At 44.6% G+C, this 19,861-nt stretch overlaps 2 protein-coding genes across 5 annotated transcripts in view; one reads left to right on the top strand and one right to left on the bottom strand.

The window, feature by feature from the left end:
- The window catches only part of ccdc85al (coiled-coil domain containing 85A, like), a 42,984-nt gene extending 36,710 nt beyond the window's left edge, over positions 1 to 6,274 (bottom strand). For 2 of the 4 annotated variants that reach the window (XM_056410177.1, XM_056410178.1), the window contains exon 1: positions 5,536 to 6,274. In XM_056410177.1, coding sequence (XP_056266152.1) covers positions 5,536 to 5,781 — 246 coding nt within the window. In that variant the 5' untranslated portion in view covers positions 5,782 to 6,274. The other 2 variants (XR_008831007.1, XR_008831008.1) reach the window with 2 other exon arrangements.
- Positions 6,275 to 7,443: 1,169 nt separating this feature from the next.
- Positions 7,444 to 19,634, top strand: LOC130190650 (protein transport protein Sec23B). The gene is made up of 19 exons (XM_056410172.1): positions 7,444 to 7,587; positions 9,566 to 9,793; positions 10,046 to 10,103; positions 10,217 to 10,303; positions 10,581 to 10,817; positions 10,927 to 11,009; positions 11,194 to 11,338; positions 12,474 to 12,632; positions 13,210 to 13,325; positions 13,840 to 13,963; positions 14,077 to 14,157; positions 14,265 to 14,354; positions 14,583 to 14,689; positions 14,833 to 14,986; positions 15,160 to 15,237; positions 15,438 to 15,599; positions 16,069 to 16,155; positions 16,285 to 16,506; positions 18,666 to 19,634. Exons 2-19 carry the CDS (start codon positions 9,573 to 9,575, stop codon positions 18,753 to 18,755), a joined length of 2,301 nt encoding a protein of 766 aa, XP_056266147.1. The 5' UTR covers positions 7,444 to 7,587; positions 9,566 to 9,572; the 3' UTR covers positions 18,756 to 19,634.
- The last annotated feature ends 227 nt before the right edge of the window (positions 19,635 to 19,861 follow it).

Raw genomic sequence — 19,861 nt, 5'->3', positions numbered from 1 at the left:
GAGATTTACACCGAGGCCCTGTGTCATTAGGACACAGCAAAATCAGCAGAGCCAAATTAACACTCTCAGATTTGATTTTAACACTTTTGAAGACTGCATAAGGGTCCACACCACAAAGTGTTAGTTTCACTCTTTTTGGAGTTTGTACTTTAACACCAATATAGTGTTATTATTGACTCTTTTGGGAGTTTAAATTTAACTCTTCGTAACACTCAGTAGTGTGTTTTTTTTAACACTTGTGTGTAGTGTTAATAATTAACTCTCTCAAGGGATGGTTTGTTAACTACACAAGTGTCACTCCCATTTTAACTCTATAAGGTGTCAATGTGTTTTTTTAGGGCTGTCAATCGATTAAAAAAAATTAACTAATTAATCGCACATTGTGAAATTGCGATTAATTACAAACTTTTAATCGCGATTAATCGCGATTAATCGCAATTGAAAGTTTATTCCTTCTTTTTAAAGACAAAACTGCTTCTCTGACTGACAGGCTGCTATAGAGCCTCACATGTGTGGTGGGAGGTCCTTGTGATTTACTGAGTGATCATTGGTTGTTTTTTTCGCAAAATGTTGACAGACAAACGGATTGACCAATCACGTTGAAGGTTTCATGTGACGAGTTCTTTCCACGCCGCGTCACCCAACACGTCGCCCCTCCGTTCCTCTGTGTATCAGAGGGGGAGACGGGAGGAAGGAGGAGCAGGAGGAAACCCGACTGATTCATCCACGAGTTAAACTGATTTCTGCTCCTTATTTTTGCGGAGAAATAATTGTTTTAAAAACGGAAACAATGTCAAACCGTACTGCCGCGGTTTGACACTCAGAGGAGTGTAACAACTTCAACGAACACCGGAAGCAAGTCGAAGTGTCCTTGAGCAAGGCACTGAACCCCCAGTTGCTTCCCGGGCGCATCACTGCAGCCCACTGCTCCTTAATAACTAAGGATGGGTTAAATGCAGAGAACTAATTTCCCCTTGTGGATTAATAAAGTATATTAAAAAAATAAAAAAAAATTAAAAAATCTATTAAAAAAAATAAAAATAAATTGCGTTAAAATATTTTCGTGCGTTAAGGCGGCCAAATTAATCGCATAGATTAACGCGTTAACGCTGACAGCCCTAGTTTTTTTACTAGAAATACTTGAAAATTAAAGTTTGTTAAAGGGAAAGGGACATGATAGTTTTAAAACATATTTATTTTAAAACCAGTGCATCACATACACATTTTACAATGCTTTTCAAAACATACAACAATATGGAACAATGTATGCTCTGTCACTCTCATTAGAGTAGTTTATCAAAAGGTCTAACATATGGCAGTTCGTCAAGACCAATCAGAACACGTTCGCTGCTTTGCTCCTCTATACAATATGCATGGAAATGGTCATCAAAGTACATCGATGTTGTACACCGTGGTTTGAATGAGGGTGTAGAAACTGGAAAGAGCTTCGTCGTAGGAGATGCTGAAGACATAGTGAGCTTTGAATAACACACCAACAGCAGCCACCGATGTCCGAGCGTTGAAGGGGACAGCTTTCTGGACCACAATGATGAAGAATCTTTCGATGTTCTTCTTTTGCTCACAGATGCAGAGGAAGGGCTGTCTAGCACCAACTTTCTCCAGGAATGTAGTGATGCTGGCTCCTTCCTGTTGTTTGAATGAGATAGATTCATATATTTAGCATAATAAGCAGTTAGATGGATATATTATATCAACCTGCAACTCACACTTCTTATAAATAACTGCAGCACTCAAAAATTAAAATGTTGCTCATACAAAAGGCTGATGGTACATACCTTAATACACCTTACAGGATGGTTGGCTGCCTGGGCTGAGCTTCCTTTGGCTGTTTTTTGTGGCCTCTTGATGTAGGAGGCAGGAGATGCAACAGCAACAGAAGAGCTGACATATCACTATCCCAGCCTTGAAGACATCTTAGATATTTTATAAAGAAGAAAATAAAGCAATGGAAAAGAAAACATTATTTTAGCCTTCAACAGCTTCTTAATAACTCTTTATTTCAATTTAGTTTTAGTGGACTTGGCAATTTGGGTATTTTTTACACAGAAAAACTGTCCATATTTACCAAAGTCATTCTCAGCCTCAGTGTCAAAAGCCAGCAACTCCTTGACATGGAGACTTCGGGGAAGACTCTGGCATTCTGCGATGACTTTGTCCTTGAAATATGAAGGCCACTTTGCAGGAAACTGCCCAGATACTTCAGCCCCAAACATCATTGAGAAATCCTGTTCAATCTTTAAACAGAAACACAATGGCCATATACAGGTTAATGAAGTATGCTTTGCATTTAGAAGGATTCAGTTTTGAAATATTTCAAATAAGATGAAATAATCAATGCATATCCTTACCAATCCGGGTGTGTCAAGAAAGCGCTGAAAAACATCCAAGACGGAAGATGTTATAACCACAGATTGATCAGTTGAGTGTTGAATTGTTGAGAGAGCCTCTCTGCACTCCTCACCAAAGAGCTGTCCACCAATTAACAGAGTCTCTCGTTGGGTTGTTGGGCTGTCCTGGAAATCGTTCCTGGAACGCCGACGAAAGCCGTCATAGGTGGTGCGTTGGACTGTTTTGAGTCTCCAAGCTAGATAGCCAGTGTTGGCCTCAGCATAGAATTGTTCCTGCTCACGCATGAAAAAACATGTACATATAACAATGCACAAACAAACACACACATATAGAAGTACAAATTAATTGAATTATTAAAAACATTAAGCAGTCCATTGACAATTTTACAACACAGACTGGATTTTAAATTAAAACTTACGTATCCATTTTTGGAATATGGATCTTGGAGATAAGGGAAAAGGGTCACAATTCCCAGTGCACAAATGTGTACATTAAAAAAAGCAAGACTGCTGTAACGCTTCTCCGTTCCCAACTTGAGTTTCCCGAAGCATAATGACAGCAACAGACCAGCATTGATGTTTCTTCATGCTTATTCATTGCTCAGCGCTCTTTTAGGCTGTTTGTGTGCGCAGCAGAAGGCATTACAGCGGTCTGTGCGCGCCGTGCGTAACACACACAAACAGCCGTTGCCCTCATCGTGCTTCGGGAAACTCAAGTCGGGAACGGAGAACTTTACTATAACTAAAACTTTTTTTTCACAATTTAAAAAAAAATGTTATAATAATTATAATACTCGGCGGGCCGGATTAAAACGTATCGTAGTTTGCCCACCCCTGGTCTAAACCCATGGCCCGCCACTGTCTTCAGCATTATTGGGAGTGAATCAGCTAGGTTAGCTTAATGCTAAGCTAGCGCTAATGTTAAGTGTAGTGATGGCACACTGTAACACTACCGTTATAACACAAGACTAACGGTGGCTCACCGTGCCAGAAGAGAAATATCAATATCAAAACATATAACTTAGTTAAACAGAAAAGTACTTACCGAAAATGTTCTGCTATAACACCACGGTCATGGACGAAGTGTCTGCCTTCTTGTTGAACTCGGAGACTCACTGGCTTGATTCAGTCGGTGTGTGACGTACATGAGGGGGAGGGGTGGATTAACACCTACAGTGTCACAAGTCAGGTTCGGAGTTCAGACTTAAAGATTCGGAGTTAACGTAACTGAAGTGACACCTACAGATTTAATTACCATACTTTTTGTTGAGACACTCGGTTTTGACACTGACTATTTGTCAACTGAGAGTTACATATACGAGATTTGATTCTATACAGGGTCAAATTAACACTACATCTGCTCACATTTCACCAACACCAACAAATTAACTCTTTTCAATTTGCTGTGGAGGCTCTCGTACAACGAGACACTGCTGATGGGGGCAGAAACCACACAAATGGGCTTTTGATTTGGTGCAAAAATACAATAATTTGTCTTCTATCGATCGCGAACAAAATCACTGCGACCGACATTATTCAATTTCAGTCTAACGCTGCATGCAATCGTAACGAAATGACATCTCGATCCTATCTGTGCACAACAAAAAGCACCGACTCGCCGTGTTCAACGTGGAGCGTATAGATCAGACGGCTCTGCGGGGGAGGCCACACACAGATACGTAAAACCTGGGTTAGAGCAGTGAAATCACACACCCCTACCATTTTACACCCAGCCACGTTGACTTAAACATCCCTCCTTCACCTCCCCAAGAGCTCCTTCCCAGGGTTGCCAGGTCTGTGTGACAAAACCAGCCCAATGGCCAATCAAAACCAGCCCAATGGCCAATAAAACCAGCCCAAAAACCAGCCCAATATCAGAACTCAAAATATGCCCGTGCCAAACCATATACACTGCTTTTAAAGTCCATGTCCAGTACCGCTGCTAACCATGTTGGTGCCCTAAGCATAACTCCTTCATGATGCCCCCCTGAGATAGGAAAGTGACCCACGGCGAGCGTTGTCGACGGGGGTGGGGGGGGGGGGGGTGAGGGTGTGCTCACCTATGTGCGCGGATGTGTCGGCGTGTACGTGCTGATCTGGAGTCAGTTTGGTAAGGATTTGGGGAAAAATAAATTATTTCATTTAAAATATGGATTTTTATTTAAAGATATTCATGGAATTTGCATGCAAAATAGGTCTACCCGAACCAGCGGACAAAAAATTCAACCCGCGGCAACACTTCAAAAGTAGCCCAATTCCGCGGGAAAACCGCGGACCTGGCAACACTGCTCCTTCCTCTCTCTCTCCCCCCTCCTCCCCTCCCCCCCTCCCTCCAGCTCTTTCCTGTGTAATTAGGCAGCGTGGATGGGTGGAGAGGTGACGAGGTCTCCGAGAAAGGCAAATAATCCCCATGTGTTTCCTCTGAGGCGGCTGCAGGTCTCAGACGGGTTTTTTTTCCTTCTGTAAATATTGTGGACGTTGTGTCAGAAGATCCTCTTATTAGGAGGTGCAGGAAGAGGGAAGGCGGTTTTTATAAAGGTTGTTGTGTGGAAGGTGAATGTTACGCGTGTACTTTTTCAAAGCAAATGCCACGTTGCTCAAACGGCACGATTGTATCGCGCCTCCTAGTATGTGCAGGAGCTGTCTAGGAATGTGAGGTGTGTGCGTGCGTGTGTACGCGTGGTATGCGTGTGTATTATGTGTGTGTGTGTGTGTGTGTGTGTGTGTGCGTGGCTCAGAGAGAGAGAAAGAGATCTGGATGCCAGATTTGAGCGTTGACATTTGAATAAAGGGGCATGCCCTCCTTTCAGAATGAAGAGGAGGATTTTTTTGTAACCTTTTTAGACTAAAATGGATTTATATGTGCTCTATGTTATAAGCTATAAATTGTAAGGACACAATGTGTCATTGATTTCCCTTCCCGTGGTAATTAAACTCTTAATTAATCAACTGAAAACCTTTACATTAACAACAACAAAAACTATATTCTCCTAACTATAGTCTTAAACTGCATCCATATCATATTCTCATGCAGGCCCTCCTCGCGATGAACTTTAACGTCTCTATTCTCGAGCAGCAGAGCATCCCCCTTCCTCGTGCTACATGCGCGCTCTCAGGTGCGCTCCAAAAACCATGACGTCATCCTTCTCTCCCCCTACCACCTCACCTTCAGCCCTCGGATCTCGTTCAAGTGCAGCTGGAGGCTGCGATTGACCTCCCGGATGAGATTCCCGTGGTCCAGGATCACGCTCATCTTGTCGGCCTCGGACCGCCGTAGCCGGTGCACCAGATCCTCCCGGGTCCACTGGAGCAGCTCCTCGTCGGTCACAGCGGAGATGTCCTCCGCGGGACTTTCGGTCTTCGCTATGGACAGCTGGAGCTGGGGCTGGGGCGGCGGAGTCGCCTTCTCCATCGGCACGGCTCCTCCGGCTCCACCGGCACCGACGCACGGGGCAAACAACACACACACACACACACACACACACACAGGCAGAGGCTCCGGTGGCAACCTCTGCTTGTATGCGCTCCCCGGTGGACTGGAGATGGGGAAACGCGTTACCGGCAGAAAGTCATCATAGTTCGGCCTTTTTTCTCCCCCTCTCTCTCTTTCTTCTTCTTCTTTTTCTCCTTCTTCTGTTGCTCCTCCACTCTCTCTGCTCGAGCAACAGCTGAGTGCGATACAGCTGCTGTCGATCACTGCAACATCCTCGCGTGCAGGGTGTTCCCGTGGCCAGCCCCCCCCTCCCCACCCCCCCTCTGTAGAGTTATATCGCCTTCCGTTCGCTACATCCAAATAGCGGCGCGGTGCGGTGCGGTGCGTGGTCACGGTGCACACACCTGGCCGCCTGCACACCGCGAAGAGAGAGAGAGGAGAGAGTCCGCTGTGCACCGAGGAAACACGGAGAGAGGAGAGGGAGCAGCTCGCCCCTTGTCTCTCTCTCTCTCTCTCTCTCTCTCTCTCTCTCTCTCTCTCTCTCTCTCTCTCTCTCTCTCTCTCTCTCTCTCGCTCTCGCTCTCTCTCTCTCTCTCTCTCGCTTGGTTACAGCGCCACTTAATGTCCAAAGACCATATAAACAAGCTGTGTGAAATGCTCCCTCTGACTGCTTGCTGCTAAATACACACATATATTTTTCTTAATAATCTCAATGTTGTCTTCAAATGTGTGTTGTTGGTTTTTTTTTATTGCATTATCCATCCATTTTTACCACTGTGAGAAATATATTAGGATCCTGTAAGTCGAAATGATGAGATGCTGTCTCATAATTATGAGATGCTAAATCATATTTATAAAATAGTTTCTCATAATTTATGACTTACTATCTCATAATTATGAGATGCTAAGTCATATTTAGGAAATAGTTTCTTAAAATTATGAGATGCTAAGTCATATTTATAAAATAGTTTCTCATAATTATGAGATAGTAAATCATAATTATGAGATGCTAAATCATATTTATAAAATAATTTCTCATAATTATGAGATGCTAAATCATATTTATGAAATAGTTTCTCATAATTATGAGATGCTAAGTCATATTTATGAAATAGTTTCTCATAATTATGATTTACTATCTCATAATTATGAGATGCTAAGTCATATTTATGAAATAGTTTCTCATAATTATGAGTTGCTAAGTCATATTTATGAAATAGTTTCTCATAATTATGAGTTGCTAAGTCATATTTATGAAATAGTTTCTCATAATTATGACTTATGGACAAGAGAGACAATTTGATTTTTTAAATTACACGTTATTTTTATTTAGTCTTCTTCAACTGTAACTATTGCACTTCGAGGTGGTCAGATAGCGAAGAGTGAAAAAACAAAACATGCGCAATGGTCTCAACTACGTCATCACGCTGAACGCTAACGTCATCAGATCATAATCTCTACAACCGCCTCGCTCAGCCGTTGGGGCAGATACAGGCGTTGCGGTTACCGTTACCGCGGACTACATTTCCCACACTCACCCTCTTTCATTGCGCACGCGCAGCACGCCCCCATCGCCGTCACCGATCGAAGCAGCCAATGGGAGACGCCCGAACTCGGGAGTAACACGTCATTCCAGTAAAGCGCTAGAGCCGGCCGGCAGGGAGTGATCCCCTCACTGTCCTGACCCTCCGTCTGCTTTTATCTCCAAATGCTGTAACTTCCTTACTCCACACAACCGACTCCTTTCTGCTCGTGTCCAGACGTGAGGTCTACCTGATATCCAAGGTAAGCACTCGACTTAACTTTTGCTTGAAAGTAGGCCGGAAGTGGGCTAATGCTAGCTACATTCCGTTAGGTCGCCCAACCGAGCCTCAGCTTGAGTGACAGCACCGTCGAGCTATTTGGCAACGAGGTTTAACTCTCACGTTTTCTGGTAAATAATGTCGTTTCTACAACGCTGGTGTTACTAGTGGAGTTAATCGGATTATAAATGCTGTTCACGGCACATAACGTGTCTAATATTCGCTGGAGGGTTCATCAGAAATGATACGTGGCCTGTGCTACTCCCATGTAAAGCTAGCCCGTGTGTACATTTTACACACATTGTGAATATGTCTATTATGTAATACAATCTCAACGTTGCCTTGTAGTTTGATTGAAACACTAAATAGCGTTAAATCTAACATAATCCACTCCTACATGATCACATACCGAGATCCGACCGTTTGAGAAAAACATTGGCTTTTAATGCAATGTGCAGTTCATTAAGTCGAATTAACTATTGTTGATTTATTCAAGTAAAATTACAAACATTCCTTAACAACAGTTTATCCATTGTGATGTTTTAACCTTAAGAGTTTAGACTATACAGAAAAAGAAACAACTAATCCACCTTAAAAACCTTTCTGTCCATTTATCTCCTCAAAGGGTTTTTAAGGTGGGTTTGTTTTATTTTCTGTATAGTCTGACTCTAAACTCTTAAAGCCCCATAATGGAGTTTTTCCCTTTTAGCGCCCCCTTCAGTTTTGGAGGTATTTAACGTTTACTTCAGTGTCGTAAATACCCAGTTAGGATAGATGCAGCCTCGCATACACTTGTATTGATGACCAGAAGAAGTCAGAAACCAAGAAATGATGTCAACCGATAAGCTAAGAATATTCAAAGATTTTACATAAATATGACTGCATAGTTTTATTCATTGTGATATCGGAGATGAATGCTAACATAACCAAAAGAATGACAACATTTAGTTTAGATGAAATACCGATCGCGTTTTCAGCCTATAGATGTTGTTTTCTAAATGTTTGAATGTGGAGTACGTGTGATCGAATACAATATTGTTGACAACACCAAAAAGCTACATATTCATAATTTACATTGGAACGTGTAATTCATTACAAGAGACTTCGCTTGCTTCGCCCTTATACTGGAGCTGCGAGCGTGGACTGGCACTATATGACGTTGCGTAATCACTGCCAGAAAGCAGGTCGAAGTACATCCTCCCCGGATCGGGCGGCCCCAGAATCCTACATAGCGGAGTTATTTCCCCACAGACCCCCGATGGCAATGGCGGAGATGCAAATCGCCTTATTAAAAGTCATTGTAGCGGCACAATTTTTTTCAAGCTGTTATTTTAAGGTACAATTGTTGCATAATGTTACTTTAAGGCTAAGACATCACAATGGATGAATTGGAGTTAAGGAATGTTTGTAATTTTGCTTGAATTAATTAACTGTGGGGAATATAATTGCTAGTTTCATATTTAATGACTATAATTATTTGCTGTATTTTCCTCGTCCTCGGATGTCTGGGTCTACAGATCATATTGTATGCTTGGAAGTTTTGAGCCCATCTGACAGACTTAGTTTGTTTATCTTTTTCAAATGCACCTTGTAAAACCTGCTGACGTGCCGCCGTATTGCTCTTGGAACATAGTGATCCTCAAATAGCGGTGGAAAAAAAGGCAGAGTTTACAGTCGCTATAACAGGATCTTCTGCGTCACACTTTGCCAAAGGTGTGATGGATCGCTGACGGTTCCAACAAAGGTGTAGTCTAAAAATATTCCTGGCATTCCTCTCTACCGTTGTAAAACACGCTAGTCAGGTTTTCTTAACGAGTTTGTGCGTCACGAGTTTAAATATCTGCGTCTTATGACCGTGACGGGAGCGCCTGTATAAAGAGCTCACCGCAGGAACGAGTTGAGGCTATTGCACTAACAAACCTGACTGTGATCTATTGGGCTCTTTATTTTTTCTGCTGAAGCTCAGCGATGACGTCCTACCAGGAGTTCATCCAACAGAACGAGGACCGGGACGGGGTGAGATTCAGCTGGAACCTCTGGCCCTCCAGCCGCCTGGAAGCCACCAGGCTCGTGGTCCCGGTCTCCTGTCTCTTCACACCACTCAAGGAGAGGCCTGATCTTCCACCGGTCCAGTACGAACCAGTTCTGTGCAGCCGGGCCACCTGTAAGGCGGTGCTCAACCCACTCTGGTGAGTTAAATGGGAAACAATGTCGTTTCTTGGTATCTTTTAGCCTTATTATTTATGTGGCAATTGTGTTTAACCATGTTTGCAAAATTCTATTTTTTTCTAGCCAATTATGTTAAAAAAATTATTATTATTTCAGTTTTCTTTTAGTATTCCTTAAATTGGTCAGAGGGCAACGTTGCACCTTGTCCACTTTTGGTCACGCTTACTTTCCTGCTAAATCCCTAACCAATTGTTTTGCTCACTCCTTCACAGTCAAGTTGACTTCAGAGCAAAAATATGGGCGTGCAACTTCTGCTTTCAAAGAAACCCTGTAAGTACTGACATTCACCGCAAACGTTAGTTTTATATAATATAAAACCGATAATTTGAATTTTCTGTATTCCTTTTATTGAGTTTTGTTAATCTGGTTCTGTGTCTCCGCAGTTCCCTCCATCGTATGCAGGCATATCTGATGTGAACCAGCCAGCGGAACTCATGCCGCAGTTTTCTACCATTGAGTACATAGTACAGGTAAATACTCCAAGCATGTCTGCACTCTGACCTCAGCCCTGTGCAAGGAGATTGTGTGTCCTCTCGATGTCCTCTGGTGTGTACTAGTTGTCGGTCAGATAATCGATGTCAGTGCATCAGGAAGAGAAAAAAAACATCAAATGAGGACCCGACTGCTGTTGTGGGTTCATGAATACTGTGTATGGTTTTCAAAAGTACTATGAGAGGCTGGGTCTGTGGAAACAAAGCGTGTGATTTTCAGCAGAGTCTAATCTTGTCTCTCTCGCCTCATTCACAGCGCGGACCCACCGCCCCTCTGATCTTCCTTTACGTTGTGGACACGTGTTTGGAAGAAGAGGACCTGCAGGCCCTGAAGGAGTCCCTTCAGATGTCTCTCAGCCTGCTGCCGCCCAACGCCCTGGTCGGCCTCATCACTTTCGGACGCATGGTTCAGGTCCATGAGCTCAGCTGTGAGGGGATCGCCAAGAGCTACGTGTTCAGGGGCACCAAGGACCTCACCTCCAAGCAAATCCAGGTCGGTTGGGGCCAAGCGACGAGGAAACTAGAGCTGTGAGACGAATGTAGGAAAGTCGTGTGAAAAGCCAGCGGTAATTAACGGTTTTTTCTTTTTCCGTGCGTTTCAGGAGATGCTGGGTTTAGTAAAGCCGGCAGCATCGGTACAACAAGGCCGCCCTCCGGCACCTCAGGATGCTGCAGCTACTTGCAGGTGAGGTGGAGCATTAGATTAGATATACTTTATTTGTCCCCAGGGGGGGGATTTTGTCACGCCTACCTCCTGGTTTTAGCCGGTTAACGGTAGTTGGTTTTAGACAGGTGATGGTAGTTTCCTAAAGTTAAGACGATACACCCGCGGCTTTCCTGGTCTAAGGTTTGTTTGTGTTCGAATACAGGTTCCTGCAGCCCGTGCACAGAGTCGACATGAATCTGACTGACTTGCTCGGTGAGCTTCAGAGAGACCCGTGGCCCGTCCCTCAGGGCAAACGGACACTCCGCTCCACCGGCGTGGCCCTGACCGTCGCCGTCGGCCTGCTGGAGGTATAGTAGACGCACCGATAGAATGATGCACAAAGTGGATCCAAATTCTACCGCACTATGAGTTTAGATGGCTGGATAATTGTCATTTTCTTACATGTGGTGGTTTAACACTATTTACAGGGTTCTTATGGTCATGGAAAACCTGGAAAAGTCATGGAATTTTTAAATGGACATTTCCAGGCCTGGAAAAGTCATGGAAAAAACTCAAATCATCAAAGTTTTGGAAAAGTCATGGAAATGTTGTTATATTCACATGTTCATTTACGCCGAGTTTGAAATAATTGATGTGGTTTTTTTTTAAAGAAAGACGCTCAAAAACGCACAACATTTTCTAAATTGTTCATGTTTATACCGAAATTTCAGATTGGTCATGGAAATTTGGTTTAAAGTCATTGAAAAGTCCTGGAAAAGTCCTGGAAATCCATTGGTCAAAATGTGTAAGAACCCTGTATTTAAATCCAAACCAAACATTATTCTCTGGATAAAAATGAATTGGAAGTCCTTTTTTAAACGAGACTTTTCACGGTGACCTGAACGTTGGCCTCTTCCAGATGATTGTTGCCCGGTGACTATATTCTGCATAACGCGTACGTGAGCTTTGTCAGTTCAACGACTCGTTCCTTGTTTGCTTTCGATTTTTCCGCGACGCCATCATTATCCTCTCTTCCCCCTACAGCTAATCTGAGTGGTTGTGCAACTGATACAACAGATCCTTCCCCCGCTGTACTCGCCTTCAGCAGATATGAGATTAGGCCCGATTAGAATAAATGCGGTTCTTTCGGTGACTCCGTATTTGTCGAGAGGCGTTTTAATTTGATGAATGAGTCTTTTTACATAAAAAGCTGAACTGCACAAAGTGGTTAAAATCCACCGTTTGTGGTTTATTTATTCGATCGCTCCCTACGAGGCAGTACACTTTGTCCCTGGACAAATGAATCACTGGTTACGTGGAAGTTAAAAGCTGATTTCAGTGGCTTTGTCACGATGAGGCGCACTTCCAAAGGTCTGTTTCTCTGACTCCTGGACTATGGACCTGTTGTGAGTGTTGTCTGTGAGGCCCTTTGCTGAACCTGAATCCCTAAAAGCACATTGAATAGTTCAAGACTCTTAATTCCTCCTCCCTTTTCACCCTCAGGGGACATATCCCAACACGGGGGCTCGCGTGATGCTGTTCATCGGAGGGCCCCCCACCCAGGGCCCGGGCATGGTGGTGGGAGACGAGCTGAAAACCCCCATCCGGTCCTGGCATGACATCCAGAAGGACAACGCTCGCCATCTGAAGAAAGCCACCAAGGTGGGCGAGTGCATGAACCCTCCGCTAAAGCACTTGTATTTGAGTGAAATCTTTCTTTTGTTATAACTTTACTCCCCCCCCCCCCCTCCGAATACTCAATGAAGTCAAACACGTGTGTAATGTAGTACACAACGTACTTAAAATACGCGAGGGCAACGGGCAAAACTGCCCCTAAGAAATATAATGTTTCCCCTGATTTCACCAGGAGAGGAACAAAAGATGCCCCCGAGTTTCGATAATTTAATGGCGTTTTGTTTTTGTTCTTTTTGTCTGTTCCATCTGAAAAAAAATAATCTAAGAAAACACTTTGAATCTGTAGATTACTGCCTAATAGTCTTGTTGTTGCCATTTTTATAACAATTGCTCATGCACTGTAAGCCTAAACAAGTATAATTATAATTTTAAATGATATTTCACAAGTTTCGAAAAGTGCCCCGGAGTTCTTTTTACATGCCCCTGGATTTCAAGCAGTGGAGGCAAAAACTGCCCCCAAAAAAATATGTAAATGTCCTCCCGTGACTTGGGGTGTGTCCGCTGACATTAACGTCTGTCATTGCACGTCTTGTGTGTCGCGCAGTACTACGAAGCCATGGCCAACCGCTCGTCAGCCAACGGCCACTGTATCGACATCTACGCCTGCGCCATGGACCAGTCGGGGCTGCTGGAGATGAAGTGCTTGTCTAATTTCACCGGGTATGTCGGCACTTGATGTTTAATTCAGGGTTCTTACGGTCATGGAAAACCTGGAAGAGTCATGGCATTTTAATATGGTTATTTCCAGACCTGGAAAAGTCTGTGAAAAAAATGAAATCGCAAAGGTTTTGGAAAAGTCCTGGAAATTTGTTATATTCACATGTTGATTTACGCAGAGTTTGAACAAATTAATGTTTTTTTTAAAAAGACGCTTAAATTATAAGCAGGCAATATTTTTTTTTTGCGCTGGGAGTGACTGAGAAAAGTCCGTTGTCCATAGCAACAGTAGCTCAGGGATAATCCACTGTCATGTATACGCAGATTTCACAAAATGTTTGGTCATGAAAATTTTGTTTAAAGTCCTGGAAATCCATTGGTCAACATGTGTATGAACCCTGATAATTGCTTTAGGTTTTTTTACGTCTTAAATGTTCGGGATGTGAGATGTTTTAGTTTTTTACCGAATAAGAAAAAGTTTAAAATCAAAATTCTGAACCCTGTTATTTCCGACCAGGGGCCACATTGTGATGGGAGACTCCTTCAACACCTCCCTGTTCAAGCAGACCTTCCAGAGAGTCTTCAGCAAAGACTACAACGGAGACTTCCGCATGGCCTTCGGCGGCTCCCTGGAAGTGAAGGTGAAGACGTCTCTGAGTCGTCCGAGTCCTCGTGAATAAGATTGTTTCTGTGAGCGCGCCCACATTGGATCTGCGCTTGCGTTCTTATGCCGCGTGTCTTCCCGTCCCTCCAGACATCGAGGGAGGTGAAGGTTTGCGGCGCCATCGGACCGTGTGTTTCACTCGGCTCCAAGGGCTCTTGCGTTTCAGAGAATGTGAGTGTCGGCCCAGGAGTCGGATTCCTCTTTTCTTCCCACAGTTGGATTGTAATCCGAGAGCTGCCGTTTCCCTCCGTCACAATGTGTCCTCTGTCTCCGTGTAGGAGATGGGCATCGGTGGCACGAGCCAGTGGAAATTGTGCGGACTCAACCCCTCCACCACTTTGGCCCTTTATTTTGAAGTGGTGAATCAGGTAAAACATTTTTTTTAAAGAGTAGTTTGTGAGCTCTGATGGGATTAAAGTCCTCTTGATAATCATATCACACCGTGAATCATTGTGACGGGATTAAAGCTTTTGTTCTGTGCACATCTTTAAACAATGGCTTCTTTTTGTGTTTTCCTTTTCGATAGAAGGCCATTTGTTCACTCAAAGATCGAATTCTGACTGTCTTTACTGTTGTGTGTGTGTGTGTGTGTGTAGCACAACGCACCAGTGCCCCAAGGTGGCCGCGGGGCGATCCAGTTTGTTACCCAGTACCAGCACTCCAACATGCAGAGGAGGATACGGGTCACGACCGTCGCCCGCAAGTAAGACGCCATAAACGTGACCTGCAAGGCAATCATTTAATTATTAATCACTAGCTCTGTTATTCTGCAGCTATGAAGCCACGCTCACCTCTCCTGCTCTCCTTCCTCCCCTCTCTCTCTCTTTCTTTCTTTCCCCACCTAAGCTGGGCGGACGCACAGTCCCAGATTCAGCACATCGAGTCCTCGTTCGACCAGGAAGCGGCCGCCGTGCTCATGGCTCGCCTGGGCGTCTTCAGGGTGGAGTCGGAGGAGGGGCCGGACGTCCTGCGCTGGCTCGACAGGCAGCTCATCCGCCTGGTGAGTGGCGCTCGCACGCCTGCCTGCGCTTTGTGACGAGGACAATGCATAGTTGGCATTGTTTGGATTGTGCGTTACGAGTTTTCATTGCGTACGTATGACGTGCCAGATTATGTAATGTGTGTGTGTGTGTACTCGATGTTTGAACCTGTGTTTTGTCTCCTTGGTTTCAGTGTCAAAAGTTTGGCCAGTTCAACAAAGAGGATCCTACGTCCTTCAAACTGTCGGAGTCTCTGTCCCTCTACCCCCAGGTGAGCCGCGCCCCGACTGGGAATGCCTGAATTTTAATCCATACTAATAGATTACTAAATCTATCTTCCCCCAATCATTATTTATAGATCTCATTTTCAAATACGACAATATATTTGAATAACAATACCGTCTCTAATTTGTATCGACTGCCGTTTAGAACGATTCAAAAACGTAACTTCTTCCTCCCCTCCGCCCGCAGTTCATGTTCCACCTGCGGCGGTCGCCCTTCCTGCAGGTGTTCAACAACAGCCCCGACGAGTCGTCCTACTACAGGCACCACTTTGTCAGGCAGGACCTGACCCAGTCGCTCATCATGATGCAGCCCATGCTCTACTCGTACTCCTTCCACGGCGCACCAGAGGTCAGCCTCGCGCCCTCGACGCGCCGTCGTGATTATTTACCGGAGTCGGAGGCGCGTCGGGAATTTTTCGAGAAGCTCCAGAATGCGTTTGTAGGAAATGTGTCGGCGGTGCTTGAGTTGTTAGCTTCCCATTGAAAATGCGGAAGGTTATGTTTTGATCGCCGTGTATTTATTAATTAATTTGTATGCGTGTTACTCGCATAACTCAAAAAGTATTAAACCGAATCGCATGAAATTTGGTGGGATGATTGGTTATTATCCGGGGACCATTTGATTAGATTTTGGGATCGATCAGATCAAAGGTCAAGAAAAGGTCAAAATCTTCTTTTTCCCATAGCACGGTCAATTTGTATCCAATTGGCATGCAACTAATGCCAAAATGTTCATAATTCAATGCCCGATCTTGTGATATGCGAAGGCATGCGCTCTACCGAGTGCCCGTTCTAGTTCAAACTGTATTCCTCCTCAGCCCGTCCTCCTGGACAGCAGCAGCATCCTGCCGGATCGAATCCTGCTCATGGACAGCTTCTTCCAGCTGGTTATCTTCCACGGAGAGGTGAGACGGCTTTATTAATTTAGACCTCCAGCAGGACGACGTCTGATTAACTTCTTTCCAGTCGATCACGACGCATCACGCAGGAGGCGTTTCTTAACGCCGTCGCTGTCCTCCCTTTTTGTTTTCCAGACCATAGCCCAGTGGCGTAAGGCCGGCTACCAGGAAATGGCAGAGTATGAGAATTTCAAGCAGCTGCTGCTGGCGCCGCTGGATGACGCCCAGGAGATCCTGCAGACGCGCTTCCCCTTGCCGCGCTACGTCGAAACGGAGCACGGGGGCTCCCAGGCGCGCTTCCTGCTCTCCAAGGTCAACCCGTCGCAGACCCACAACAACCTCTACGCCTGGGGACAGGTATGTGTGATAAGCGGCGACGGGAATACTTGAGGAAATATCGCTTTTAAATGGGCAACGCTCAAAAATGGGCCTCATTTGAAAAATTCGCCCGACAACGAGTTTGCGATAGCCAATCGGCATTGAGACGCTCTGCCCCTCGTCGATGACGTCGTGCCGGAGTAGCGCTGCAAGCGGCAGGCGTAATTCACCGAGCTGCGTGCGATAGAGAAAATTACAGGGGGGCGGGGCCTCACCCTGATAGAATGGTGGGGGAAACACTGGGATGTGTCACATGCAAAAGACTTTAAAAGGTGAATTTACATTTTTTTGTAAAATCGAGAAAATGAGCCCAGCCTCCAGAGGGTTAACGTGACATATTTGTCAGTTTACCAAGGCCACTGGTTCTGCTGTTCAGTGTTAAAGATGACAGGACCAATGGGGTCTCTAATACACCTTTGTTTACTAATCTGGATGTTTCACTGAAGAAACAATTTATCATCCACGATATTAAATACCTCGCTGGCACTTTATAGGTAGAAGCCTCTTTGAAAACACAGCTCTGTGTGAAGTTTTGTCTTTAAAAAGAATACCATTAAACAAGTGTCTAAAATACACGCTGTCTGAAGGGATTACTCGTTCATTTAGAAAATTTAGTCTTTAGAAGAAAAAAAAACGTTTAATCGCGATTAATGAATTTAAAAATGTGCGATTAATTAGTTAATTTTTTTTAATCGATTGACAGCCCTAATATAAATATATCTGATATTAATGTTATTTACACAAACACGAGGGCGTTAGATGTTCCGACGACGGTGGGATTTCCACAACGAGTGCGAAGCAGAATAAGTGGTTATTTCTTTCATGGTGGAAATGATAACCGTTTCCATGGAGATAAGCCACGCCCCCTCTAAGGCGCATATGAAGCGAATAAACCCCAAACAGTCGGGCGAGTAAAGCGTTGCGAATATTCGCAGCGTCAGAAGTCGCCTCCAGGTCTGGTAGACGATGTGAAGACGCCGGTGGATCTTCACTCACTCGTCTTCCTCATGCATTGTCAGCGGGCCGAAGTTATTTACGACCTCCTGCAGCGCTTTCATCACAAATCGGTGTAAAACAACAATTTCTATATAAGTTTTCATTTATTTCTTTAAAACCGCGGTCTCGTCTTCGCCCCCGAGGGAAACGAGCCGAGCCGCAAACTGAAACGGATTCAACGTCAAACTGACAGTAAATGCAGCGCTTCGATTTTCTCACCTCTGAATTTAAGTGTGTGAGATTAAAATCTGATATTAATTCATCTCTTCTTGTTTAAAAAAAAAATGTAATAACTACACCCTGCTGTTTCTAAACACTGAATACTTCTACCCAGGGCTCCAGACTGCGACCAAATGGTCGCATTTTGCGCCTAAAATTAGACACAGTGCGAGTACATTTTTCATCAACTCGCGCATGCGCGACCAGTAAATTAGCAGATTTCTTTTTTTTGTTATTAAATATTTTTGTTGCTTACAAACTTGTTCTACACTTCAGCCCACTATAGTTAGCGGTAATGCCTGAATGACTGGTTTGCTAACCGACATTAACTCAAGAAGAAAGGAGACGAAAACCGAAGAAGAAGAAGGCTGGCCTGTGTGTGAGCGCGGGGGGGGGGGGGGGGGGGGCTAATGTGTGAAAAGAGGCGCACCGCAACGGAGACACAACGAGGGCGAGGGCCGCAGAGTGAAAATTACAGAGTGGCGGGTGGAGATTTCACCCTGTTCTAATGGTAGGGGAAACACTGGAGTTGATAAGCGTGTCTTCTTGTCTGATCAATACACAACTGTGAGGTGCGTGAATGGACCGAGCGGCCAGCTGCTGATCACTCACTCAACAGCTCGACCTGTACGAATAGACGGAGCACCGAAGACCCATTTTGACCCAGGAAAAACCCTGTAAGTGCGCCCCTAAATTTTCTGCTTGCGCCCCTAAAATTTTAAGTTAGGGGCCACTGTGCTCCTAGTAAAAAAAGTTAGTCTGGAGCCCTGCTTCTACCGCAGTCCAGAAATGAGATTATAAAGAGAACCGCGTGAGCGATGAAGCAGTTTTGCGCCCCTGAAGCGATCGGCGCAGTCATGGGATGAAAGTATCTCTCCGCTCCCTTCATCCCCCTCTTCATCCCCCGTGTGTTTCCCCCGCAGGAGACCGGCGCCCCGATCCTCACCGACGACGTCAGCCTGCAGGTCTTCATGGACCACCTGAAGAAGCTGGCGGTTTCCAGCTCCACGTAGACGTCTCAACCCCGCCCCCCCTCGACGTGATCACACGTTCCCGTTATGACACGACGGGATGCATTCACATTTATTTCTCCTGTTTTTGATGTTGTAAAGGATCCAGAGAGGCCGCTGTATGTGCTCGCTCGCGTCCTTTCTGGAGCCACGTGTCACATATCCACGCCAACTTGTTATTTATGAGAATTGACTCCAGTTCTCCACACGGTCCTCACATAAGCAATATTAAACCCGTTGTTCCTCTTTTATATTTGATATTACCGCTGACGTACGGAATGATTTAGGGTAATATTAATTTCTTTTTGTTTTGTTTTTGTCTTGCAAATATGTTCAAATTGGTGAACGGTGCTGTTAAATAGGCGCGTGTGTGTGTTTCCGCTTTGTCTATAGCTGAAGATGATATGCGTCGGACATATTCTCATTAATAAATTGTGATGGTACCTTCTCAACGCCGAGGACATGTTCACAGGGCTCTTCACGCTCGTTAATCACAGTTTATTTGACGTATAGATTTTTAAAAAATCCTAGATGGATTATATACACCTGTGTTTTCCAAGAAAATTCCCTCCTGATTTTAATGTTCTGAGGAATTTGAAGTCAAATCACGTCAAACTCGAAAAGAGGCCGACTGTGTTTTCTTTCTTTTCAATGACGAACGTTGAGATTTATTTTTAACTTTTTAAGGCACTCGATATCGTATTAGTCCTCGTCGACCATCTGGATGATTTGCCTCTCGGTGTCTTTGTAATCCAAACTTCACTAAACTGTAAATCTTGTAAATCTGTATGCGGGGGGGGGGGGTCGCTTGTCTGATTTCCCCCCCCACCCTGTCTGGATTCCTCCCGATATCCATATAAAGCCCCGTCGGCAGGAAAACCCGGTTCTGTCTGCGTTGTCTGTACCAGCACCAGCACCAGTCACTAAGCATCACCCCGGGGTAGAAAACATGGACGTCCCAGAGTTGCTCAGTCGGGGTCATGCATCTGTTCGCGTGTCGTCACGGCAACGAGCAGATAGCGACACTCCTTCCATCAACGATTGTCTTTTTATTTTATGTATTTTGTATTCATCTGTTGCTCCTGTACATAACGACACGTCCGCACGGC

The sequence above is a fragment of the Pseudoliparis swirei genome, chromosome 24 (genome assembly GCF_029220125.1).
Source record: "Pseudoliparis swirei isolate HS2019 ecotype Mariana Trench chromosome 24, NWPU_hadal_v1, whole genome shotgun sequence".
Lineage (NCBI taxonomy): Eukaryota > Metazoa > Chordata > Actinopteri > Perciformes > Liparidae > Pseudoliparis > Pseudoliparis swirei.
The sequence above is the reverse complement of the archived record's forward strand: the minus strand, read 5'-3'. Positions and strand labels throughout refer to the sequence as shown.

Bases quoted from the DNA above. Each gene is read 5' to 3' on its own strand.
- LOC130190650 (XM_056410172.1), top strand. From the start codon at position 9,573: ATGACGTCCTACCAGGAGTTCATCCAACAGAACGAGGACCGGGACGGG. The intron at 10,818-10,926 runs GTCGGTTGGGGC...CGTGCGTTTCAG, and splicing joins TCACCTCCAAGCAAATCCAG to GAGATGCTGGGTTTAGTAAA. The intron at 13,326-13,839 runs GTATGTCGGCAC...ATTTCCGACCAG, and splicing joins TGCTTGTCTAATTTCACCGG to GGGCCACATTGTGATGGGAG.